The sequence below is a fragment of the Setaria viridis genome, chromosome 7 (genome assembly GCF_005286985.2).
Source record: "Setaria viridis chromosome 7, Setaria_viridis_v4.0, whole genome shotgun sequence".
Classification (NCBI taxonomy): Eukaryota; Viridiplantae; Streptophyta; class Magnoliopsida; order Poales; family Poaceae; genus Setaria; species Setaria viridis.
The window spans coordinates 33,160,469-33,181,285 of NC_048269.2; the positions used below are offsets into that span (position 1 = coordinate 33,160,469).

General features: G+C 44.2%; 3 protein-coding genes and 1 non-coding gene across 4 annotated transcripts; 2 read left to right on the forward strand and 2 right to left on the reverse strand.

Moving 5' to 3' along the window:
- Positions 1-7,023: 7,023 nt before the first annotated feature.
- On the forward strand, positions 7,024-8,256 carry LOC117864919 (disease resistance protein RGA5). The gene has a single exon (XM_034748988.1). It carries the CDS (start codon positions 7,024-7,026, stop codon positions 8,254-8,256), a length of 1,233 nt encoding a protein of 410 aa, XP_034604879.1.
- Positions 8,257-8,653: 397 nt separating this feature from the next.
- On the reverse strand, positions 8,654-10,809 carry LOC117865557 (pentatricopeptide repeat-containing protein At4g15720). The gene has a single exon (XM_034749779.2). It carries the CDS (start codon positions 10,486-10,488, stop codon positions 8,698-8,700), a length of 1,791 nt encoding a protein of 596 aa, XP_034605670.1. The 5' UTR covers positions 10,489-10,809; the 3' UTR covers positions 8,654-8,697.
- A 23-nt stretch (positions 10,810-10,832) lies between these two features.
- LOC117864920 (uncharacterized) lies at positions 10,833-16,309 on the forward strand. Its single transcript, XR_011898852.1, has 6 exons — positions 10,833-11,281; positions 11,347-11,414; positions 12,054-12,134; positions 13,104-14,254; positions 14,363-14,465; positions 15,745-16,309. It is a non-coding gene; the product is annotated as an uncharacterized protein (transcript).
- Positions 16,310-18,082: 1,773 nt separating this feature from the next.
- Positions 18,083-20,389, reverse strand: LOC117864194 (actin-7). Its single transcript, XM_034748216.2, has 5 exons — positions 20,232-20,389; positions 19,763-19,835; positions 19,279-19,672; positions 18,573-19,186; positions 18,083-18,456 (listed from the first exon to the last, which is right to left on the reverse strand). The coding sequence occupies exons 2-5, from the start codon at positions 19,820-19,822 to the stop codon at positions 18,391-18,393; spliced, it is 1,134 nt and encodes a 377-aa protein (XP_034604107.1). The 5' UTR covers positions 19,823-19,835; positions 20,232-20,389; the 3' UTR covers positions 18,083-18,390.
- Positions 20,390-20,817: the final 428 nt, after the last annotated feature.

Below are 20,817 nucleotides of genomic sequence, written 5' to 3' on the forward strand. Positions count from 1 at the left end.
GCCGCCACCAGGAGAGGAGGGAGTCGGAGAGGGCCGTCGTCGCCTGGAATCGCCGCCGGGAGGAGACGAACCGACCGGAGAGGGGCGCCGCCGGTGGGGAGGGCGGCCAACGGTGGGGCAGCGTGGGGAGGGCTGCCGCCGCCGCCTGGAATCGCCGCTGGGAGGAGAGGAAGAGGTCAGAGAGGGCGCCGCCGGTGAGGAGGGCAGCCGGCGGTAGGGCAGCGGTGGGGAGGGCGGCTGGCGGTGGGGCGGTGAACCCGCGATCCATCCCCGCGCGCGCGTGTGTGTTCTGTCGCAGGGAGAAGGAGGACGAATCGGTACGCTCATAACTGATGACAGTGGGTAATTTTGAGGAAAACTTGGATGCCACAACCGGTGGAAGCAGGGGCTCAAGTGCTGTGAGAATTGAACTAAAGAGAAGCTGCTTTTGTTGAAGCCGGTGGTTCGCAACCGACCCCTTTAGTTAGCTTTTGTCTTTTTTGGAAGCCAAAGCACTTTCAAAAGCCCAACCAAAGGGACACTAATCTGGAGAGGAAGCAAAAGCCGTCAGGTTCGTACAGAACCACCCGGTTTGTCGGTTAGTTAAAAACAGGCTGGTTCAACCGTTTTGTACCGGTCCGATTGCATAGACGGTCTTTTAAGCGAACCAAACCGCCTGATTCGATCTTTTACTGGTTGGTCCAATCTAGTTCTAATAACTATGATTCAGCCGATGGGAGTCAAGTCAGGGGTAGGTAGCATACATAAATAGAATGGAACGTCAAAACGGAGCGTCAAAAAAAAGAAAAAACATAAAAAGGTATCATACGTAAATGGAATCAAGGAAACAAAGGATTATATAATATATTCATCATTCTATTTACTAATCTTTTTATTACATATGAAATTGCATTATAGATTAAGAAAAAAAATAAAACTCATTTGTATCGAATATGTAAGGGTATATTGGATATTTAACATTTTATATCTATAAACGGAAAATAGGAGAGGTCATTCTACCAAACGTTTTTCAAAATGACTTTGGCTTCACTAGAGAGGTCACAATTGGAGCTGTTTTAGCCACAATCAGAATTCTGCCAAACTAGCCCTCAGTGTCTTCCAGCAAAGACGTAATTAGTGCTTCGCGGTTAGACTTACAACCGGCTCGGCTTGGCTTGTTAATAATATAAGAAAAAAAATCTATCTCAGCTCAGATTGTTAGCAGCTCAGGTCATCTCATTTACCTCGCGAGCCACACACAAGGCAAGCACATAACAGAACACCAAATTGAAGCAATTTGTATTTAGAAAATGTATTAAATTTCTAGAACTTTTCAAAAGAAACCATGAAGATCAATACATACACGAACTCAAGGAACCGTAAAACCTTATAACTTAAGAAATTCTCAAAATTCAAAACCATTGGACCCAAAAATCAAATTATGCATGTGTATGTACATTTTGGTGCCACAAGAGATCCCATCAAAGGAGTATGCATGCATCTGCGATGTTGGCAAATGTCAGGGAGCCAAATGGATCGGAGGAAGAGGAAAGTTTGTTAGGGTTTAGAATTCTTATCCATTCTTACTATGTGTATGAGCGATGGAAGCTGCCGGATGGCAGTGAATGAATGAGATTGGATGCAATCCATATGCAACGATGATAACCTAAAGTCTACCGGAAGTGCACACAAGGTTGTCGTGCAATGGAGCATGCCACATAGTAGCAAGGTTAATCACAAAGAACATGTATACGAGAGAGCTCGTCGAGTAGAGTTGTGGTTGTGGAGCCATAATGCACACATCAACAACAACGATAGCATCAAGACCCTAAAGGTAATTGATCCCCACAGTCTTAACCCATCAACTTTGGGATTTGGGGTTTTAAGAAATTTGGCAAATTTTCTTGGTAGAGGATTTTTCAAAAAAAAATTTGGAAACATGTCCTATCATTGCACACCGCCGGTGTTCAATTTTCTTTCATCCAATTTTGAGATGAGATGGATTTTGTCACCACACGAGGGTGCAAGAAGCAGTGTAGATTACACAAGATTCATTTCACATAAATTCATTCATTCATGCTCTTATATTTCCTTATTTGTATGACCCTAATGTAACGTTATTTATCTTTCCATGTTCCATCATGGAGCCGGGCAGCCGGGTACCCTAATGTTGTCATTCATCAACACCGTGAGTCTCCATAACACCATAAGTATATACCTTATCGGTTGCTCTATAGGTGCCTACGCGAATAACACCATTGATCGTGCAGCTATTGGATGATCTTAGCACCTTGATCTGCAAAAGATGGAGACTGACTACACATGTACCAATACCTAAGAGAAGCAATCATAAAATTAAACTTCATTAAAAATGATTTGCCCATGTATCATTGTATGTTACACCGGTAAAGTTATAGAATATTTCAGCATATGTACACATCATTTGTTCCAATGGAAATTATAAACGGTAATCCTTCCTTATTTGATAAAAATATTTAGAATTTTTACATAACATGCCGATTGTCAAATCTTTACCTCGCAAAGAATACTTCTAGAATATTTTTGAAATTAAATAGATATACAATTCTTTAAAAATAATATAGAAATCATGTAAAGCTTATTACTTGTAAAGATGCTTCTAGATAACAGATTTTATAAAGAAAAGATATTGATATTTCTATATAAAAATGGATGTGTATATTTTCAAAATAAATAAGGTCATATGGGAGCAATAGCATACTTTGTATTTTGGTTAGCACAATTATATTATGATCAATTATTAATATTTGGAGAATTGTTTAGATGTGTCATGACTTGTAACCCATATGAGACAGCTCAACAAAACCACTGAACATGTGCTCTCAAAGCATATAAAGCATGTGTGCTTCAATACGTTTGTTAGTTTCTTAGTGAGCAGTTAATAAAGATTTATTTTTATTTTAAAATAAAGACATTTCGCTTGTAAAATCACATAGTGAACTATATGTATTTAGGAATAAAATATGAATATTTATGTACACATGTTTATAAAATTCTGCATCCACCACTATACCTGTGTCAAATGCTCGTCAGCGGCGAACCACCTGACGATGAATTGACCAAGGGTGGCGCTACTCGTCCTGCCGTCACCACTAGGAAAGGAAGGCCGAGAGAGGGGGGGGGGGGGGGGGGCTGCGTGTGGAGAGGAAGAGAAGAAAGAGCCAGCTAGACGGAAGCAGGCAGCAAAGCAAAGCAGGCCTAGTTTGGCCCAACGCGTGAGGAAGGCCCGCCTAGCTTGTTGCTCTTTTCTTTTTTTTCCACTAGATTTACCTAAATTTGTAATACTACATATTTGCATAATTGCAGTACCTACTCTACATATCAAGAAGGACGTTTTCGGCCCATAAACCATACAAGGAAAATTAAAAGCAAGGTTGGAAATGGACGTTCAAATTCGATACACTATAGCTTCCATATAAAGTTATGGAAATGATTAGTGAACTTTAAGAAATGAAGAGGAAAATGGTATGGAATCTCTAGTTGCAACATTCTTCTCAAACTTCTTCAAAGCATCACTCAGCTTTACACTTAAAATTGAAATCCACAGTCCAATAGATATGATGATTAGAATGTATTAAACTTTCTCTGGACAAGACATAGATCGATTCTCAAAATGACCAGGGTTAAGTTTCTGGACTTTGTGGTTGTAGCTCATGAATCTCACATCACCCATAAATTTATGATAGCAGAGTATAGTGCAGTTCCAACAACAAAGAAATTGTCTGAATATAAGAAAGCAACCTTATGTTTTGAGGATCATAGTGTACAAAAAATTGATGCTCTCAATTGTAACATATGAATGGTGCCCGAAGTGATCGTGGCCGTCTCAAGGCACCCAAGGTGAATAATCTAGCTAAGCGAGAGACATTTTACTAAAGCTGACATTTGCATGACTGGATGTATTCCATTTTGGACTTTTTGACGCATAATACAATGAGAAGCTACCAAAGCCTTGACCAAATAGTATGAAGCTTCAGTGCCTGCTGAATATTAAACAAAGATGAAAAGAGTATCGTTCTAGTATTTGTAATTTCTAATTGGCAGTTTGGCTCCAAGTTCACTTCACTTATATATAGCTTGCATATATCCTTGGCATAGCTAAGAAAAAAACATGAGTTTTATCAAAGGCTTTGAGATAAGAAGCGATCAATAATCAGAGTTATGTACTTGCTTGCACAAAAGTAACAAGTGAATAACAACAAAAGGTTTGTCCACAGGATACTTTGCAGGCTTTTAAAATATATATAGATCATATATAGATCTTGTCGGCGGCTTTACAATCCGGCCGGGAGCCGATCATATATAGATCCCGGCGGCCAGCTGTTCCCTTTTTTTTTCCAAGGGACGAAGTGGGAAATCACGTTGATGGATGCAGGAAGAGCAGTACAGAATGAACATGTGCTGAAGGATGGCTTGAATCACGCGTCGATGAAGGCAAGCAAAGATTATTTCAAAAAGAAGGCGAGCAAATAAGGAAAAGAAAAGTAAACAAAAATCTCGTTGCATGTACTATACGAATTGAAGAATGCACCAAGCCAGCATACATCGCGTGAGTGATGACTAGGCGGGTCAGGCGGTGATTTGCACGATCTAAGGGAGTGAGATGCAGAAGGCGAACCAGTTGAAAAAATTAATCGCGCTGCGGACAAAAATTATGGGCCTCCTTGGTTTGCTACCAAAATGTTGGCATGCTAAAATTTTGGCAAACCAACATTTTGGCCACTACTTGATGGTACACAAATTTGCCACATCTTCCATTTATTCTCCTAAAATATTGACAATTTTTTACCCAACTTTTGGCTTGCCAAAACCCGGCATCAAACCAATCGCGAAGGTGCCGCACCTAGCCTGTCGTCATTTTGTCGCCCCCAAGACAAAATGAGTGTACGTGGGTCGGCTCGGTTTGGACCATCACTTACCGGCAGGCCCAAGAGCAGCGGAGACGAGCACCTGGTAGTTTTTTTTTTCGTTTTTCGTTTTTCCTTTCTTTCCTTATCCTTTTATTTTATTTTTATATCTATTTCTTCCCTTCCTATTTTATCTTTTGCTTTTATTTTTATTTCTAATTTTTCCTCTCTTTTTCCTTTTCTTTTCTTTTTATTTTTGGTGATACTGATTTTTCTTTTCTTTTCTTTATATTTTATTTTTAGTACTAACTTTTTTTTTTGCATTGTATTTATAGTTTGTTCGCCTATAAAAAAATAATATACGGTGCTTGCCCAAGCAGTGAATTTGGAGCATTTATATCTAACAGTCAGAATGTTAGCCGTTTGCAGTATTGTTACTACGTGTTTTGGCTCACTATTTGTAATGTTCTGTTGATATAGATCCATTTTTGTGGTAGCGTTGCTATTCACAAAGAAATCATGAACAAGATTATAATAATCCACTGCAAGTATTTTTCTTTGAAATGAAAATCATAGTAGTTATGATTGACGAAAGGTAAGTTTCTACATTCACCGTTGCTTCCAATTGCATTTAAGTATCTACTAAATTATTGATTTGATTCTCAATTTGTAGGTTTATAAGTAGGAAATATACTGGTGCATTGCTATGGACAAAGATTAGTGTAACTCTCATATAATATAGCCTCCAATCATTTAGTGTATTCTTAACCCGTCTTTCGATAGGGTTGTCGTCGAGTCAGACTCAATTCTTTGATCTTTTTTAATCAAATCTTTATATTCTTTCCAAAACCATTCAAATCAAAATATGACGTGTCACTCACGTATTCAGTTCACTTACCGTATTCACTATGTTAATTTCCAAATTCACAAATCATTTCTCGATCAAATCTCATCATGGGCCGAAACCTCCTCTTCCTTCTATATCAACCCACGTGGAAAGCCCAGCCCGTTATCTCTCCCATAGATGATGGCCGAGTCCATCACTCTCACTTCATTTTCCTTATTTTCTTTATTTTGGTTGATGGCGATTTTTATTTTTAAACATTGACATGATAGAGGTATTTTCCTTCCCAATTTGTATGGATATAAAATTAATACCTTTTTACTTCAAATTTTGGGCTACGCTAATTGTGTTTTACATGGACACTTTATTTAGGTACTTTACTTTAAATTTCAAATGAAAATTGAAATGTTATTTTTTCCATATGAATTTATTATTTATTAATTGTATTAGGCATGGTTTCTTTGGTTTAATATAGACCATTAGATCATCATAAAATCTAGTGGTGTATATGCTCATTTTTCTTTTTTTGATTAATGATGATTTATAGTTCCTCTCGGTGAACATGTTGGCTTATTTCATAGAAAAAATGAAGATTTTTTTGTTGCTATCGGAATATTTCAAAACTCCCTTATTAAGATAATATACAGATATATAGATATATTTTGGAGGCATGTCATGTTCTTTTTCAAAGAACTCTAGGATTTGTTTTTAGAAATTGAACCTTGGTATTGTTTTGTTTCTCCTTCTGTGTTCCAAAGATCACACACACTAAGAAGTAGGGTTCGGGCGGCTGTATGCGTTTGTTGAGGCAAGGGCCCCGTAATTAAATGGCTATATGTACACAACCTCCTGGCCCATGCTAACCCGTGTTCTCGTGTCATTGATGCAGGTACTTGATTGTAATTGATGATGTGATTCAAGACAGATGGCAGGTCATCAAATGTGCATTCCCTGATGACAACAAAGGGAGCCGGGTAATCGTAACAACTCTCAAGGAAGAGACAGTCGCTTCATCTTGCATGGATTCTAGCTATGTCCACGAAATGAAGCATCTCAGCAGCTTGATCCAGCCGTTGCCTGTCCAAGACAATGGGGAGAGATGCTACATTGTCCACGACTCCGTCCGTGAGCTCATCATCTCACTGTTGGCCAAGGAGAACTTTGTGACCCTGTCGTCTCAGTTGGTCGGCGTCGCGCCACATGACAAGATTCGGCGGCTGTCTCTCCAGTACGACGACCAGTTATAAGTGAAACCCACAACGCCAAGCAGTGGCATCCTCTCAAACGTCCGATCTCTGACCGTCTTTGGGCGCGATGAAGAGAAACATGATCCTGGCAACTTCCGCGTTCTGCGGGTGCTGGATCTGGAAGACGTACTACGCTGACCCGTTGGAGAAACACCAGCTCCAGGGCATACACAAGCTGTTCCAGCTCAAGTACCTGGGGCTTGGAGGAGGGGTACCTGCGCTCCCGAAACAGATTGAGGAACTGGAGAATTTGGAGACCCTGGATATAAGGCCGACGAGGGTCCGGCAATTGGCGGTGGATGATGGTGATTTCCAGAGGCTGGCGCATCTCCTGGTGACAGGCGTCGAGCTGCCGAGCGGCGTGGGCAAGATGAAGAACCTGCAGGAACTGTCGATGGTGGACGTAAGCAAGAGCAACGCAGCAGCAGTTCAGGAACTCGGCGAGCTGCTGAAGCTAAGGATCCTTGGGCTCAAGTGGAGCCTAAAGAAGGGTGACAAGGACTGCGCAGCTTGCGAGCAGAACCTGGTCGATGCTCTGAACAAGCTCACGCTTCAGCATCTGTGCCTCGATGCTGACAAGGACTGCTCCCTCGATTTCCTGGTGGAGTCCTGGTGCCCGTCATCGAAACTTCGGGAGTTCAAGCTGGCCTGCTCACACTACTACTTTCCCCATGTCCCGAAGACGATGGCGAGAGCAGAACTCCCCAGGCTCACCTACTTGGAGATTGGGATGGCCACGGTAAGCAACGAGGATTTGGACATCCTCGGGGGCCTACGTGCCCTGATCATCCTCAAGCTACGTTCCGGAGACAGCGACAAGCAAAGGGTCGTCATCGGTGGCCAAGCTGGGTTCCCGCTCCTGGAGCTGTTCTGGTTAGAGCGCCGTGACGGAGCCATCACCGTCACCGGCCTGTCATTCAAGGAGAGGGCCATGCCGAAGCTCCGGAAGCTCCGTCTTCGGTGCAAGTACAACGCGTTGGGACTGGGAGCTGCACTTGCAGGTCCGGAGCTTGGCCTCGGAAACCTCGGCAGCCTGAAGCAGGTCCATGTCAAGATGGACCTCGAGGGCGTTGCGGATCCAGACGTGGAGGCCGCCGTGGCTGCCGTCACAAAAGCAGCCAACGTGCCTTCCAAATGCAGGCTGGAGATCAGCGTTTCCATTGTTTCAGCTGCCCTTAAAATGTTTTGCTTGCTTACCGTGTTTATTCGTCTCCTTTTCCCCTTTCAGTTGAGACAAATAAAACTGGGTTCTATTTCTGGGAGTGGCCGTCTCCATCAGGCTCCTTCAGGTTGGTACTGACGTTGCTGCGCCTCTGTTTCCATGTCTGCAGAGGCTTCCACTCTCGTTCTAGCTACTACATGGATTTCGTTCATCGTCGTTTCGTGTTGCGGCGTTCTTCCTGTCTTCACCATTTTGTTTCCGAAACATTATGTAGCGAGGCTTTTTTGTTTTCGCGGTTGTCTTTGGGATTATTATTGTTGCCCCAGAATGATTTTTGTCCTTGATTGGTGCGTGATACAGCACCGGCAATAATGTGCAACATCTTTAATGTAATATTGTGATGGGTTTGGATTTACATCCGGCAACTACTGTTCATCCCGCCGCATGATGCCTACGCGTAATTTGGATTTACATCAATTCAAACTCCTCTCCCTCAAACGATAATCACCAAGATAATCTGTTAATGTCGTTCTCCTTTCCTACCAGAAAGATCGGAACCATTTCAATTGCAAACTTCAATCACCAGTAGTCGTTGCAAGAACATGAACCCATCTCGAAATGGTGGAACCTATTCAGATCCCTGACCACAAACTCCCTCTCAACAATGCCACTGATGAGCTTGAACGCCTCATGGCAGTCACAGCACATCCTCAGGTTCTTCATCACTCTGATGGGCATCCCCTTTGGGACAACCAGCAAACCAAATCCTAAAGCCAAAATCTCGCTATGCACTCCAACCATTACACCTTTCCCTTCATCCCCATCATCTTCATGGGCATCTGATACTCTAGCACTCCCTAATTTCCCTTTGTAACCCTTCTCGCTCATCTTACACTCCAACTCATCTAGCAACATCAGCACTTCATCTGCCCTTGCACCAGCACATGATATTGCGCCAGCATAGAACACATAGGGGATATCCTTTACTTCAATCCAGCTGCACCCGGGATCCTTCCGTATGCCGCGTCGCCTCATGCTTGACCGGACAGCAGCAGCGTTGTCAGTCTGACCAGCTGAAGCGTATGCATTTGACATCACTACCAGTCCACCTGCTACATCTTGGTTGAACTCTGACACCCTCTGGCCAGCCAAGGTTGCTAGGTCCAAGCGCTTATGTGTCCGGCAAGCTGAAAGCAAGGAGTTCCACAGAAGGAGGGCTTCATTGCCTGCAACTTGAGCCTCCTTGGCCAGCTCAAATGCCTCCTCGAACCGCCCTGCCCTACCGAGCATGTCAACCGCACATGTGTAGTGGCTGGGGCACGGAGCAATGCCGTATTTGCTCTGCATGGAGTGGAGGAGCTGGAGGCCAGTGTCAACGAGACCAGAGTGGCTGCAAGCATGCATGACGCCAAGCAGAGTGACATCATTTGGCTGCACACCTCGATCGACCATCTCACCCAACAAAGCAAGTGCACACCTCCCAAGGCCGTACTTTGCTACTGCGACGATGATGGAGGTGTACGGGATGAGGGATGGCTGCTCAATCCTGTCGAACACCTTCCTTGAGTATTCATAGCACCCACACTTGGAGTACATGTCAACCAGAGCCACCGCAATCACTTCGTTGTTTCCATGCCCAAGCCGGAGAACTGCACCATGGACGCACTTGCCAATGCTGAGACGTACCACACTGGCGCACGCGCTCACGACGCTGGACAGCATGAAGTGGTTGGGCGCCAGACCACTGCCATTTATCCTGAGCTCGGCGAAGAGCTGGATCGCCTCGTTCCCGAGCGCATTCTGCGCGTACACAGCCAGCATCGCGCCCCACGACACGGCGTTCCTCGCCGGCGCCGCCATGCCATCGAACACCGCGCGCGAGTCCTCAACGCGGCCGGCCTTGCCATACATGTCGACGAGTGCGGTGGCGACGACGGCGTCGCGCGCGCACCCGGCGACCTCTGCGCGGGCGTGCACCTGCCTGCCTAGCCCTTCATCCGCGAGGCGCGCGCACACGCTGGTGGCCGTCGATAGGGTGACCACGTTAGGCTGCACGCCGCTAAACTGCATGCCACGGAGGAGGGAGATGGCCTCCCGGGGCCTGCTGGAGGCGGCGTACCCCGACATGAGCGTCGTCCAGGAGACGACATCCCGGTCCCGCATTCCGTCGAACAGGTCGCGGGCGCGGCTCATCGCGCCGCAGCGGCAGTAAGCAGCGAGGAGGTGGTTGGAGGAGGCGAGCGTGGACGAGAATCCGGCCTTGAAGAGCTTGGCGTGGGTGGCGGCGACGGACGCGAGGTCGGAGGCGCCGCGCAGGAGGTGGATCAGCACCGGCGTGAGCGTGGCAGTTGAGGATGAGGGCGCTGCCATGGGGATGGGTTGTTATGGCTGCGTCATGCATAGAAGTCCCTCAACTTTGCTGGCTTTCTTCCCAAGCTACGGCGCACAGCCGTGGCGCCCCGAGCGGCACGCGGTGTCCAGCCCCGGAGGCCAGCGGTTTCCCAGCTGCGGAGGAACCGGCCACGCGCGGCGTGCCAGCCGCGGCGGCCCCGGTGGCGCGCGCCGTCCAGCCGCGGAGGCCCGGAAGGCGGCCGAAACGGGCGACGGCCCCGGCGGCGCACGGAACGGTGGCGGCCCCGGCCGCGCACGAGTGCAAGAACCGGCGGTGCACGGCCGGAGTCGGGACGGGAGGCGACGGGCGCGCGGGAGAGGAGGCGTCGGGCGCGCGCGGGAGAGGAGCTGGAGGAGAGAAGGGAAGAAAGGGAGAGGAAAGGGGCCAATCAACCGTGCCTTTTGAATATCCATCCGCCGGGGGAGCTCGACCACCAGATCCCTTCCCTTCCCACGGGTCGGCTCCTCCCCACCTTAAAGGTTCGGACGGTATTTTCCGAGCGCTGCATCATCTCCCTCTCGTCCTGCCTCCATACAGGCGCCGCCGCCCCTGCCTTCGTCCAGGCGCGTCGCCCCTCCGTATCCAAGCGTCACCCCTCCGCGTCCAAGCACCGCCCCTCCGCTTTCCCTGACCAGGCGTCGCCGCCGTCGCGGCTGCTCCGTCTCCTTGTCCAGGCGCCGCCTCTCCACCTCCGATTTGCAGCGACGCCTCCACCTCGGCCACCACCTCCGCATCCACCATGGTGGTGTCATACGTCTTTCTCCTCAGCCTGTGAGTTCTCCTCCTCCTCTATTTAATAGAGATTATACTCCTCTTGCTGATTTGAATTATTGTAGATCTTGGTGACCTCAAAGCTGCTAGACCCAAGATCCGTTCGTCTCTTCACTGGACATTCCTGATCTAGGTAAGTCTCTCCGTGCATCTAGTATGCTAGTAGTGCAGTTTGTACTTGCGTGAAATGTCTCTTTACTAATTGATTGAAGTATTCTGTCGTAATCGTGTGATCCATGGCACCTCACGGGTTCAGTTTAGTGTGGTCACTTGAATTGCGAGTTCAGTGTTGTCCCTTGAATTTCTGTTTTATATGCTCTCTTGGGGCCAATCTTGTGTTGGCTAGTATGATTCTCCAACGTACAGTAAGCATTAGTGGTTGTCATAGAAATAAATCATAAGGGGCAGGTTTATAGCAGTACAGTACAATTCGTGTGGCATGTTCTGAAGAATCCTCGCTAGCTAGTAGTTGTGTAGAGTGCCCGTGTCAGTGCTGATTTGCTTGGGTCAGGATGGTATGTTCATAAGCTTTCTATTTGCTATCATAATAAGGCTTGCTTCCCAGATTGTTTTGGAAACTTTACTATTCTACTTTTTAGGGTGGTTATTCTGAATCTGTGATCATTTGAAATGCATGTCAAACTCTATAAGCCTGTCATTTTTCATAGTTCCATTCATGATTGTATTGTTTCTATATGGACTTAAGTCATGGACTGTATTGTTTCTACTAGATTTTGAAATGTAGTAACTAAATAAGGATTTTTTTTAACAGGATCTGCTAAGTTCTACCACAAGAACAAGCCATACCTAGAGTGATGTTACTACTGTGGTGACACCACCATCATGACTTGAGGTACAACTGCAAATTCAATCAACCATTTCCTGATTGAACTTTAACTAGATTTTTTTGTGTAAATATGTTGGTCTGGGATGTTGTTTGGTGCACTAGAGTTACATTGAAAGCTCAACCATTACTCATAAGCAGTGATGTTGATATTCTTAAACTCATAAGCAGTGATGGTGATATTTTTAAACTAGTGGTCACATTACTCATAACAAGTACCAATGCACTAGCATGTATTACTATTTCAATTTAATGTAATTAATGTTCGCATAGTAGCTCAAACTAGTCATGAGATTCGTAGACAAAATAAGCTATCATTTCTTTATTGTACTGACTGTTCCGTAAATAGGCCAAACTGCACTCTGATTAGTTCATTAATGATAGATCATTTGGTATATCTCTGAAGACAATTTATATGATGATCTGTTGCCTGGTTATGTTTGTTATTTTCCTCTGCGATTTCATCATAGATTTCCGAGTAACTAAACATGTATTTTAAACTTTGCTCCTATAACTATAAATTCGAATACTCTTTTCTCTTTCTAAAAAAAGAACCTCTTTAGGATTATATTCCAGTGTTCTGTGGAAGCTGATGTTTAGTTGTTTGGTGAAACTGTTGTACAATGTATCGAAAAATCTATCATAACCCGTTCTCTGACACATTTGGGATATGGCTTCATGGCTGATCAGTAGAATATAATTGCAAAGTCCTATTTCTCTGAACTTTCAGGTTTTAGCTCAATATTTACATCTGATTTCTGTTGGCGTTTAGTTTTCTTTGCCATTTAACTTTCTTTAGATAATTTTAATGGCTCCTTTGTAGTGTGATCACTCTATTGATAATAACAAGAACTAGAAATCTGATAGATATTGGCAGAGAAACACTTTTAGGTTGCATGTGAGATGTAACTTTGATTTAATTTTCACTTTCATCTCATGTGACATAGTTTACTTTCCTTACCATATACATACATATAGATAATGGAATCGTGGGAGGATAAAGTTAGAAGATTCATGCTAGAGAAGGAAGAAGAGGATGACGAGCTATTCCTAGTTACGGTCCCCGCACTTCAGCAGTGTCTATATGAGGAGAAACGGTCGGAGCACACCTCAACTCTGCCTGGTGCTGAAAAGGTCAGATAAATCTTGGAAGGTCACGAGAATTCGTGCAAACTGAAGTTCAAGATGGAGCCTGAGATATTTAGAGTTATAACAAATTATCTTAGAATGGAAAACTTGTTACGTGATACCCGTGATGTTAGAGTTGAGAAGCAGCTGGGAATGTTTATATTTATGCTCTCTCATGATGCAAGCACCGATAGGCTAAAAAAAGAATTCCAACACAGTGGTGAAACAATTCATAGGAAAATAGCAGAGTTCTTCGATATAATTCCAGCACTGACTCATAGATTCTTGAAGCTCCCAAATGTGAACCATACACATGTGAAGATTGCATCAGACCCTCGCTTTATGTCTTTCTTCTAGAACTGCATTGGGGCCATTGATGGCACTCATGTTCCTATCACCATTGCACAAGAAAGAGCTGCTCCCTACAGAAATAGGAAAGGAACCTTGTCACATAACGTGATGTGTGCATGTGGCTTTGATTTAAATTTTACTTTCATCTCATGTGGTTGGGAAGGATCTGCATCTGATGCAGGGGTCCTACGGTCTTCACATACGAAGGGTTTTCATGTGTCTGTGAGGTAGTTCTACCTTATAAATGGTGGATACGCAAATACTTCCTCATTCATTGCTCCATACCGAGGAGTTAAGTATCAACTTAGTGAGTTTAGAAGACATGGAAATTGGTATGCAAATTACAAAGAATTGTTCAACCATCGGCATGCGCAGCTACGCAATCATATTGAAAGGACCTTTGGCATGCTAAAAAAGCGGTTTCCAATTCTGAAAGTTGGGACATTTCATCCAATAGAGAATCAAATTAAAATTCCAGCAGCAGCTGCAGTCTTTCACAATCTTATCACCAACCAAATAATATCAACCCATCTGATTATGTTGAGTTGCCAGAGGGGGATAACAACTACCCAAATGAACTGCAATCAAATGAAGGAACCACCCTACGAGACCAAATTGCTCTTCAGATGTGGGCTACCCGTAATAAATAGGTGAAGCATAAATATTTTCATGACAGCCTGTATTATTTTTTTTCTTCATTGCTTATTTCTGTATTGTTTTCATGACAACCTTTATCTAATCTTGTTTATTTCTTGTAGCCATGTCAACGGAAAGGGCTACGTGGAGCCAGCCATGTCAACGGAAAGGGCTACATGGAGCTACGCGTATGAGAAGGGACTTGTGGATATTCTGAAAGAGCTTGTCAACATCCCAATATTTAAGAGATAGAATGGGTAGACAAAAGAAAGTTGGAGGAATGGGTAGACAGCAGAAGGTTGGAGGAATATCACAAACAAATTCAATGATATATTTCCAATGGCATATTTCACGAAGTAGCAAGTGCAAGAAAAGGAGAAAGAGCTAAAAGGAAACTATAAAATAATAAAAGAAGTGAGGAAAAGTGGTGTTAGCTAGAACGATACCTTGGGTATGATCATTGCAGAACCAAAAGGTTGGGAAAAATTGATTAAGGTTAGATCTCTTAAATGGAGAATCAACCCCTTTATATAACAGCTAACCTTTATACAAACCGTCTAATTATATGTTATTGTTGTACTTCAATAGGATAACCATAAAGTTGTCAAGTTCCACAAGAAGTCATTTCCTTTATATAATAGCTTGGAATTATTGTATGAAGGTAATGCTTTCATTGCCGTGAAATTAGAACTGATTTTTTTTCTAAATGTCCTCTGATAAAGTAGTGATTAAGCTGTCAGTCTAATCATATGAAGGTAATGCTTTCATCTAATCATATGCTTTCAGTCTGTCAGCTAACTTAGGCTAATTTGGTCAAGTTTGTTAGACTATTAGCATTGAGTTAAGGCCTTACAATTCTAATGTTGCAGTTGTCAAGGTCAAGACTGTGACAAATAATATCGAGTCAAAACTGATTTTGTTGTTTTTCAACTTAAGTGGTCGAAACAAATAATATCCTATAAGACTATGTTGCTTATTAGGTAATGCACAACTGTTTTCTGAATTTAATTATAACCTGTTGATGCTAACCCGATGAAGTTGCTATCCTATAAGATCATGTTCCTAGTTTCAACTCTCGCTATTGTAGATGCTAAGATGTTGATATTGTTACCTTGATTTTTTATTTAATAGGAAGTGCGACCACATGGGATTTAAATTTTACATCAATTGAACCCACTCCACAAAGAACTAAACCCACTCCACAAAGAACTGAGCTGCGAGCTGAATCCAATTCACAAAGAAGTGAGTTGCGAGCTGAACCCACTCCACAAAGAAGTATCTCAGAGCAAAGCAATCATATCATGGCTTATATAGATAGAAATCCACTCAATTTTGGTCTTGGTGGTGTAGAAAGCATAGAAGTTCAATGTGCTCCAGCTAGTCGTAATTCAGAGGACCAAGATGTTACAGGTGGAAAGAAATGCAAACAAAGTTAGATGGCAACAAAACTTGGGATTACATTGACTTTAGAAAGGATCAGATTGAAAAAATTCTAGAAAATTAGAAGAGACGTGAAGAAGACTACTCAATCGAGAAATGTATTGACATTGTGAATGCCATGGAAAGGCTATCGGATGAACAAAAGGTTGATGCAAATGAAGTTTTCCAAAGTGAAACGATCAGAAAAATATTGGTGGGAGCCAAAAATCAAGTGTCCGGCTAATTTGGTTGAAGAAAAAGATTGCTCGGATATGTTCCCTTTCTCAGTTTTGTACCCTGCTCAAGTATCGGTTGAATCCTCTATTTGCATATATAAAATATAAAATTTTGTTCCCTACTGGTGTAATTGATTTTACATTTTTTTCTCCAGCTTCCTAACTCCAGTGCTGCAGCTTTCTAAATCTAATGTTGAAGAGAACCAAGAAGCACAAAGAGAATGATTGGGGGAAGGTCCTTGGCTTCATTTGCTTAAAAAAAAAACTTGTGTTATGTGTCGATAACCTGTGTTACGTACCTTGCTATGTACCTTGTTACGTGTCAGATCGCACTGGCCGCAAAGGGATATTTTATACCAGATTGCTATGTACCAATTTTGTACATACCTTGCTTTGCAAAGAGATTTCTTTTTACTGTTTAGCGTGTTGGTTGTAGCAGCAATGAGCGATCGGGTTTGTTGGAAAATGTGTTGCTATGCTGCTAAATTTCACCAGTGACGGGTAACACGTGTGTTATTCAGCAGCTGCAGTGGCAGGGTTTTTTATACAAGGAGCGACCGGGATAGAACTTCCAAATAGTGACGGGGGAGAGGGGTTAGAAAAACCGTCTGGTGGAAGAGATTTGAAAATCAAGAAAAATCCTTGGAGGAGTATTTCTTCCCTAACCTAATCAACCCTATGCTTCTAAAGACGCTCTTATAGCTGAAAAGTGGGAAGGGGAAAGGGATCTGTTGAAGGGGAAAGGGATCTGTTGAAGTTGCTCCGAGCGAGCCTAGTTGCAAGGTATTTGCCGTGAGCGCGGCCGCCGCCGCCCGCCGGTGAGCAACAGGCAACAGCCATGGCGGCGCCGAAAAGAAAGACACTCGCACTGGCACAGTTGATTGTTACGCGTACCGGGTTCAATTTTGAAGAGTTTGGGCCTCGTTGTTTAGGCCCGCGAGATAAGAGCCCGTTACATACAAGTGAGACTGCTACAGTTTGGCCCATTTGGGGTAATGATCACGACCTTCTAAATTTTTAAATAATTTCTCGAATACCGTTTGCCTTGTTTCATTCGTATTCGTTTCTTATTTCCCGGTAACATCAGATTCAAAGTTTTAAACAGCATAAGTTATGGTGAGCTGCTTTTGGGGTGCAAGAATTTGGTAGGAGTTTTATTGCGTTGGATTTAGGATAAAGGGGGACAAAAATCTGAATTTCTAAAGGGACTGAGTTTGTTATTTGAATTGGCTAGGGTGCAATCCAAACTAGACCTCACGTTTCCGATTTGGAGAAGAAAGCAAATACGGTTCACCTTTTCAGCCACACATTGCTGGCTGATCGATAAAAGATAGCGAGCCAAGCCACACAAACCGTACACCTAACAGTGACAGGCTACGTATTCGTTACAAGTTCTGGCATGAGCCAATCCACACATATCCATGCTTTCCACTTGCTTTTGTGGTGTGCAACTTCAAGTAAACTTGCACCACAAATATCAAGCAATAGCAACCAAAGCCCCTTGAACTCGTACCATCCACGAAAAACAGTCGAAAAGAAGACACGGAAAGGAGAGCTGAAAATGACTCATCACAAATCACAATTCACATGAACTGGAAAAGAGGGGGCAACTCCTACATATAAGCAGATCAAAGGCTACACTGCTACAGATCTGAACAAAAGTCACAACCCACATGATGCAATCAATGGTTGCACATGAAAAAGTTACAGCCAGCAACTCTTCACAAAGCAACACCCCATGTTCTCCAAGTACAGGCGCATGTTCCTGCCTTTGATGCGTTCAGAAAATCAGTGGCGCTAACACGCCACGTTTTCGGTACCACCAGACGAATCAAACCAGCAGAATGTGCATTCAGAAATCAGTGGCACCAACATGCCATGTTTTTCGGTACCAGATGAACAAAGCAGCAGAATGTGCACTCAGAAATCTGCAGCAAATCTAGCACACTGATTACAAACAGCAAATAGCCAAACAGGCAGATGAACCAATGATAGGAATCATTTCCATGCATCTGTCTATGCTCAAAAGTAATGAAACACCAATGAGTCTATTCTAGGAGCCACAGCATCAATGGGGTCACTGTTAATATAACTCCAAAACACATGGAAAACCACATCAGAAATCATGAATTAACTGGGCAACACTAACTGGGCGACACCACCGCTAGGTCATAACCAGAATGAATGTACAAGAGAAATGATAATGAGTCATTCAAAAACTATTACAGAACATGCTAGTAGATAGTTCAATACTCTTTAACATTGGCACCAAATTTGCCATCAAAGCGATACTTGAACACACAATGTATGATTCAGCACTGGTTGAATATAGCAGCCACTGAACAGAGTCTAAAAGGTACATGGTTTTGACCCAACCAACAAATCCGGCAATATAGCTCAATGGAACCCCAGAAATCTCAAACACAGTAGCTTACATGGCAAGGACTCGACAAAAGAACAGCCCCAATAAAGCAGAAAGACGGTGAATCCAGGGCTTAGAAGCACTTCCGGTGAACAATTGCTGGGCCTGACTCATCATACTCACCCTTCGAGATCCACATCTGCCATATAAACATCAGAGCATACTGTTAGTATACTGACAAAAATAAAGCATAGTGCAACTACTGCAACATAGGAAAATCTGATAGTTGAGCAACAGAGAAGTGTAAATCTTGACCTGTTGGAAGGTGCTAAGGGAGGCAAGGATGGACCCTCCAATCCAGACACTGTATTTCCTCTCAGGTGGTGCCACCACCTTAATCTTCATACTGCTTGGTGCAAGGGCAGTGATCTCCTTGCTCATGCGGTCAGCAATACCAGGGAACATGGTTGAGCCACCGCTGAGCACAATGTTACCATAGAGGTCCTTCCTAATATCCACATCACACTTCATGATAGAGTTGTAGGTGGTCTCATGGATTCCAGGCGACTCCATACCAATGAATGAAGGCTGGAAAAGGACCTCAGGGCATCTGAACCTCTCTGCCCCGATGGTGATCACCTGCCCATCAGGCAGCTCATAGCTCTTCTCCACAGAGGAGCTGGTCTTAGCAGTCTCAAGCTCCTGCTCATAGTCAAGTGCCACATAGGCGAGCTTCTCCTTGATGTCCCTTACAATTTCCCGCTCGGCAGTGGTGGTGAAGGAGTAACCCCTCTCAGTAAGAATCTTCATCAGACTGTCAGTGAGATCACGTCCAGCAAGGTCAAGACGGAGAATGGCGTGCGGAAGGGCATAACCTTCATAGATTGGCACGGTATGGCTCACACCATCACCAGAGTCCAACACGATACCTGCAGGAACAACAACATACTACCAGCTGAGATGGAAGAACCTTATACATTTCAAAATGCACTTTCATGAAAATGGATAATCACTTGCACACCTGTTGTGCGTCCACTGGCGTAGAGGGAAAGCACAGCCTGAATGGCGACATACATGGCCGGCACATTGAATGTCTCAAACATGATCTGGGTCATCTTCTCCCTGTTAGCCTTGGGGTTCAGGGGGGCCTCGGTCAGCAGCACTGGGTGCTCCTCGGGCGCGACACGGAGCTCGTTGTAGAAGGTGTGATGCCAAATCTTCTCCATGTCGTCCCAGTTGCTGACGATACCGTGCTCGATCGGGTACTTCAGGGTGAGGATACCCCTCTTGGACTGGGCCTCATCGCCAACATAGGCGTCCTTCTGCCCCATTCCCACCATCACGCCGGTGTGGCGCGGGCGTCCAACAATACTCGGGAAGACAGCCCTCGGCGCATCATCCCCTGCGAAACCGGCCTACCAAGAACACAGGCGTCACTTTACGGTCAGTACTGTGAATGCCCGACCACAGATTTGTATGAACCGATGAGGAGCAGCAGCACAAACCTTGACCATGCCGGTGCCATTGTCGCAGACAAGGGGCTGGATGTCCTCGCCGTCAGCCATCTGGTCAGTTGTTCTGTTGCATCAACAGATTCAAGCATAAGAAGGGTACTCCTACTAATCAGAATCTGCTTATTTAGCCCGTGAAAGGTAATCCTATCAAATAAATTCTGCAGGCAAGCTACCACTTCCAGTGAGGCTGCTTGCTGCAGTTTATTGTGGCACGTAAACCTTCCGTTCCCCATAAACCTTTCTTCATAATCCTAACAAAAAAACTGGGAAACAAACTGATCCAACTACTACTCCGCCGCGCAGCGAATAAATCCGCCACGAGATAGACGAATCGGAGCACCCATACCAGCAACAACAAGGATTCGGATTGGAGCGCTCATTCGCAGCGAACAGGAGATCCATCCACCGCAGAACAGAATGAAATAAAAAAAACAACCATAGAAAGGTAGGGCTTCCTTACCAGCAAGGGAGAAGCCGACCGGTCGGAGCGACGGGGCCGACGGCGGAGGGGGCGGAGTTCCGGCGGCTGGATCTGGATGGCGGCGCGCTCGTCCCCGAGGACTGGGGTGGTGGAGTTTATACAAGAGCGGGGGGGAAGGGGAGGGGAAGGGATGGGTGGTACGTGGACTCGATTGATGCGTGGTCCGTGACACAGATACGGTTTGAAATACGAGGCGTGTATTTTTTTCCCCCAAAAAATTGAATAATATTTCAGATGTTCGGCGTCTACGAATTTCGTGTTTATCATATTTTTTCCAAATGGAGATCTTTTTTAAGGATATGCATCTATTTTTCAGTTATCAGTTAGTATCTAACATTTCCTTTTGACCACGGTAACAAGAATGGAAAAAAACAAGGTATAATTTCAGCATGAAACAGAGGTCTCAAATGTTCTTCTTTTTTTTAATCATCATGTTACAGCTCTGTTCTTTTTTTAGACTGTAGTCCAACATGGAGTATTTTTTTTTTGTCATGGAGACGTGGAGGACACTTCATTTCTGAAAATTATTTAGGCCAACATCTCAAGAATTATTTAGCCCATCCTG